The sequence below is a fragment of the Nanorana parkeri genome, unplaced genomic scaffold (genome assembly GCF_000935625.1).
Source record: "Nanorana parkeri isolate BGI_ZX_2015 unplaced genomic scaffold, ASM93562v1 scaffold171, whole genome shotgun sequence".
Classification (NCBI taxonomy): Eukaryota; Metazoa; Chordata; class Amphibia; order Anura; family Dicroglossidae; genus Nanorana; species Nanorana parkeri.
The window spans coordinates 1552547-1558548 of NW_017306439.1; the positions used below are offsets into that span (position 1 = coordinate 1552547).

The following is a 6002-nucleotide window of genomic DNA, read 5'->3' on the forward strand; positions in this document are numbered from 1 at the left end:
ATCTACTTAAAAAAGTTTACCTCTTTGACCTTTATTTTATGTTACACTGATATTTAAATAAACTGGACCATGTTTGCATGTATTGTTTTAGTTATTAATTTATTTTTTTCTTAAACGGAAATTTCCCTTTAGAAGAATATTTATTATGTTCTTTCTTCTCCCTTTTCTCTCTTTTAAATAAAAAATGATTTTCCAACATGAATTTTATATTTCATAGGAACGTTTATATTTTTCTTCCTTCGGTTGTAGCCATGATGAAGGGCGACTCTCTGAACCCCACGAAATGTGTTATTTCTCTTTTTCTACCGATTTATTAAAACAAAACATTTTCCCCCAAAACGTAGACGCGATAATTTTTTTTGAGCTCCTTTTACCTTCAAAAATTTTTTAATAAACATATTTCGATAACGTTACCTGAGGTCTGCTCGGCATATGTAAGTCAGCCTGCTCCGTCCCATTCCACACGGCTCCATTAAATACTGCGAGCTGACAATGACGGCTTGAACCCCCTCTTCTGGTTGGCCCGTGGCATGGTCCATGGATGTGGATACCAAGACGCATCCTCCCCTGGGAAGGTCCGAGCGCCATTTACTGTTACGGACAGAAAGAGAATGATGCGTTACTGGGTGTACTCAGGACAACATAGATGGAAGACGTTCTATTATACCGCTACCAATGAGATCATTTATATCAAAGCTGCCCTGCGCCCTTCCCTCCAGTCTCCTAGCTGCCCTGCGCCCTTCCCTCCAGTCTCCTAGCTGCCCTGCGCCCTTCCCTCCAGTCTCCTAGCTGCCCTGCGCCCTTCCCTCCAGTCTCCTAGCTGCCCTGCGCCCTTCCCTCCAGTCTCCTAGCTGCCCTGCGCCCTTCCCTCCAGTCTCCTAGCTCCCCTCGACCCTTCACCCTCCAGTCTCCTAGCTGCCCTGCGCCCTTCCCTCCAGTCTCCTAGCTGCCCTGCGCCCTTCCCTCCAGTCTCCTAGCTGCCCTGCGCCCTTCCCTCCAGTCTCCTAGCTGCCCTGCGCCCTTCCCTCCAGTCTCCTAGCTGCCCTGCGCCCTTCCCTCCAGTCTCCTAGCTGCCCTGCGCCCTTCCCTCCAGTCTCCTAGCTGCCCTGCGCCCTTCCCTCCAGTCTCCTAGCTGCCCTGCGCCCTTCCCTCCAGTCTCCTAGCTGCCCTGCGCCCTTCCCTCCAGTCTCCTAGCTGCCCTGCGCCCTTCCCTCCAGTCTCCTAGCTGCCCTCCGCCCTTCCAACAGTCTCCTAGCTGACCTCCGCCCTTCCCAACAGTCTTGTACAGTTCTACCGACTCCTGAAATTGCTTCCTTTGAAATAACCAATGTCGAGTATACACATACCGCAGTACTAAGAATTGCCGCCTCGGGTGTGGAGCCATGCTGTCTGTCACATAGTGGAAGAGGTCGGTATTTTGCTCCAAGGTTTCCACCACTCGGCCCTGCAAGAGGTCATCATCCCATAGGTGGCGCTCTCTTAAAACACGATGCAGTAATGAGCTTGGCGGAGCTTCGACTTCCGTGGAGACCTTCCATAGACGCAAAGGGTTCCCATCACCAGCCTACAAAGACATGTGATCAGAAGCATTCATGAAGTTATAGCGCCGACTGTAATAATTATACAAAGGAAACGATGTATAAAAACTGCCAAAATGTCCCCAGTCCCCAGTCACAATCTGCGTTTCCAATTCATCCAATTCGTCTTTATGGAACCGACTTTGGGCACCTCAACTCAATAATTCTTATTGAATACCTATGTTGCATAAGGTGTTCCTAAGTTCCATAGGGATAAGGTCAGGGCTCTGGTGTGGAGGAACTTGAGTGGCCGTCACAAACTGATCACACCATGTCTTTATGGAGCTGGCTTTGTACACAGGGGACAGTCATGGTGGAACAGAAAAGGGTCTTCACCAAACTTAGCACAAGGTCAGAAGAGCACAATTGTCTACAATGTCTTTGTATGATGGAGAATTAACATAACCTTCACTGGAGACACCTGAACCCCATAATTTGGAGGGATTCTAAATTATTCCAATGATGTTCAGTAGGGTTGAGGTCAGTGCTCTGTGCAGGACGCTCAAGCTCCTCCACACCAAGCGGGCCAAATAATGTCTTTATGGAGCTAGCTTTGTACACAGGGGACAGTCATGGTGGAAAAGAAAAGGGTCTTCAAACTTACCACAAGGTCGGAAGAGCACAATTGTCTACAATGTCTTTGTATGTTGGAGTATTACCAGAACCCTCAATGGAGACACCTGAACTCAATCATTTGGAGGGGGAACCACATACCTTTGTCAATATAGTGCATCTTTCACAGGTTAAAAAGTTTGGTGGAACAGGCTTAGGGTCTTCACCAAAATGGTTACTACTACAAAGATATTGTAGGCAATTGAGCTCTTCCAACTCTGTGGTAACAGAACCTTCACTGGAGACACCTGACCGCCATCAATTGAGGGACTATCATTGAGACACCTGACCTCCATCGATCGATTGAGGGAATATCATGGAGACACCTGACCTCCATCGAGCGATTGAGGGAATAATATTGGAGACATCTGTCCTCCATCGATTGAGGGAATATCCTTGAGACACCTGATCTCCATCGATTGATGGAATTTCATTGTCTGAAATAAGTATAAAAACTAAAACATTTGAAGGTTTAAAAAAAATGTTGGGCTGTTCTAATTATTTTGGCCATATGGTGTATAATTACAAAACACAATGCATCAGTTCGCCCACATTAAATGACCGAGAAGGATCAACGTAAGGAAAGCTCCAACTGCAGCTTGGAGGTTTGTCTATTGTTCTTTCACATATGCTTAGCTGTGATGGGCCGAAGGCGATTTTAATTTCACAATGAGGTTGGATTAGGAGAGTCAATGAAAAAAAAAAATGCTTAAAATGCCTAAAGTGTTAATTGAAAACCATTTTATGGCCTTCAGAACATTAAAAAAACAATGAAGTCACCAAGAAAAGCCATCCAGTCACTTTCTCCAGATGGATAGAGCGGTTGTCTTCTGCACTCCCATCATTAATACAACACAAGGTCTCCATGCCCCAAGGAAGCCTCACCTTCCTACATGACAGCTCCGTGTTCTCTGGGCCAGGCATGGCCGTCCACCCTTTAAAGCGTTCTGAAGACTCCTGGAGAAGATTCTGGATGCTGCTGTCCAGAAGAGAAGAAAGATCCCGGGTTTCTCCAGCGGAGCTCACACAGAAATCCTCCAGGGACAGCGGCTGGGTGTCTGCAGCTACATAAGAGTTCCGGGACTGGAGCATCATATCGTGAGGGACCTGTACAATACAAGAGAGGACATATGGTTGAAATGTGAACATGTAGCGGTTCCTCAAAACCCATTTCTAGTCCCTCTAGAGGTAAACATCTAGTCTTTTCTGTTTGAACTTAAGTTGACGAGACCAGTCACCCCGTACGAGAGAGAGCAGAGCTGTGGGACATAAAGGGTCAATGTGCTCCTATACACCCACCTGGAAGAGCTTCTTGCACTCGGTGATCATATGGAGCAATCCCTGAGTGGCTGCCAAGTTCTCACTGAGATCCTTGTGATCAGGTTTTCCAGATGTTCCTCTTCTCTGCATGATCCTGCGGGGGCACAAAGCAATGCTCTTAAAAATTAGGTCAGTGAGCAGCTAGACCTTCTATTTCAATCTATTTATACAGCTGGTAAGCTGCGCCAAACACAACGTGGTGCACACAACATTACTTAGCGGTTCTTATGGTCTCAGCACTTTACTGGAGCTACTCCAAGAGTTTACCACATACTGGAGCTTGTGCCATTACCAAAATGAATAGGAGTCTATTATTCCCCCCCCCCCCCCCCCACAAAAAAGGAAGAATAGAAAATATTGAAGCACAACTCCGAGCTACAAACACAACACTCATCCGAAGTTGCCCCCGCAGTACCTCTTTTTGGCCACTAGGTGCCCTCAATCGTCCAGGCTGAATGATGCCCAGCATAACCCAACCCAGAAGATTGAGGAAAGACATGAACATAGGGCAGGGGTAGCCAAACTTTAGCCCCCCGGCTGTTGTGGGACGATAATTCCCATAAGACGTTGCAAGATTGACGGCCATGGCATGACTACCAGGGGCAGATAAATTATGGGATTTGTAATGTCACCACAGCCAGGAGGCCAAAGGTTGACTACCCTTGACCTACGGTCAACTGGAACAGATGTGATTAAGATGCTGGATTTGATTCATTAATGGATTATGGTTGAAAAAGTAGAATCCAATTCATATGGGGTGCAATGGTACCCCCTAACCCCAGGACATCCTAGGTTCGGAATCAATGCACACTCCTAGTGCATTGATAAAAAAAAGAAAGGCACCGGTGTCATCAAATCAGCACCAAAGAGTGGAAGAAAACCCAGCAGACAACCAGCCAGAAGATATCAGAAAGTCAAGTTAAAAATATAAAGACTAACATATCATTGGGTGCTGCCTTCACCTCTGGGACTGGTGCCTGTGGCTCCCAATGCCTCATGGGGCTTGTGGTTTCACCTAGGCTGAGGGTTGCCTACCCCCATTTTAGACAATTGTGCTCTTCCAGCTTGGTAAGTTTGGTGAAGACCATTTTCTGTCCCACCATGACTGTCCCTGCGTACAAAGCCAGCTCCATAAAGACATGGAGTGACCAGTTTGGTGGAGGAACTCATGTCCTGCACAGAGCCCTAACCTCAACCCTACTGAACACCTTTGGGATGAATTAGAACCCCTCCCAATGGTGAAGTTCAGGTGTCTCCAGTGAAGGTCCTCTTAAGACTCTATCATACAAAGAGATTGTAGACATTTGTGTTTTTCCAATCTTGTGGTAACAGTTTGGTGAAGGCCTTTTTCTGTTCCACCATGACTGCCCTCTGCGTACAAAGCCAGCTCCATAAAGTTGAGTTTAGTTCCCAAAGTTGAGTTTAGTTCCCAAACATTTAAGTGGTAACAGGACAGTAATGAAATGTTATCAGACCATAGATGAAGCTTACCTAGGAGGAGCTGTCTCTTTTTTAGAGATATTAAGATGAAAGACCGAAGGTGCCAAGCAGACGGCCAAGTTTCCTGGAGTCATCTGGTTCTCCTGAGCGGAGGAAATGTCACTCAGAAAGTACAGTAAAGTTTGTAGAACTTCTCGGTTCTCATCCGGCATCAGGAGAATCGCTGCCTGCACCGCTCGTAGTCTCTGTTCCTTGGGGACATCTAGAAAAGGGAAGCAGAATGGAAGTCAACGCTGAATGTATTTCATGTAATAGATAGACCATTAAGTATCCGCCATCTTCTCACAATGGGCATTAGAAGCTGCAGCAAGTCAGGGAGAGCCTACCTCAGTGCTTAGACTAAGAAAGAGTGACAGCACAAGAAGCCCCCCACCCATCCCCACCAGACAGGGCTGAGATGTGTAAATCTTAGGACCGAATGGACAGAATAAAAAGCTCCCGTATAGGGACACTTACACTGGTAAATCTGCAGGAAGGTGTCGGTCAGTTTGCTGGTGAAGATGGGCTCCGGCAGGTCCCTGAAATATTGCTTTAGCAGGTCGGCCACATCGTATGCGGACTGTCCCACATAGCCGACATTGTCAGGAGAAGACTCGTTCATCTGTCGTAGGACCTGAATGCGAGATTTCACCCCAGACTTGCGGAAGATTCCCACCTTAAATGAGAAGAAGACACAGTTTAAGAATCTGTGGATGGGAAATGAGAGCTGGTAGTGTCAAGTCACGTTCCTCAGTCACATTCCAGACTTCCAATCCCATGGTGGGAAGGAAGTCTGGGACAGGTGTCAATCATTCCAGGTACATGGATGAAAGTGTAAAATGTTGTCAAATCACCAAGGTAGAGATGTTAAAACATCATCATATATGGGTGACAGATGGTGTTGAAGGCCCTTCCCCCATTCATGGATGGTTGTTCCAGTTGGTGAAGATGGCCTCTTTCACACCTCATGAGAACCGGTTGGCCTCTGTCTAAAATGTGGAACCACCATCCCCC

The 6002-nt window shown here is 46.8% G+C and overlaps 1 protein-coding gene across 1 annotated transcript in view; it reads right to left on the minus strand.

Annotated features, from left to right (window-relative positions):
• The window catches only part of STARD8 (StAR related lipid transfer domain containing 8), a 23603-nt gene that overhangs the window by 608 nt on the left and 16993 nt on the right, over positions 1 to 6002 (minus strand). Inside the window, exons 7-12 of the mRNA XM_018554750.1 lie at positions 5466 to 5664; positions 5001 to 5211; positions 3489 to 3603; positions 3075 to 3296; positions 1347 to 1564; positions 415 to 591 (exon numbers count right to left, since the gene is read on the minus strand). Coding sequence (XP_018410252.1) covers positions 415 to 591; positions 1347 to 1564; positions 3075 to 3296; positions 3489 to 3603; positions 5001 to 5211; positions 5466 to 5664 — 1142 coding nt within the window. The remainder of the gene's footprint in view (positions 1 to 414; positions 592 to 1346; positions 1565 to 3074; positions 3297 to 3488; positions 3604 to 5000; positions 5212 to 5465; positions 5665 to 6002) is intronic.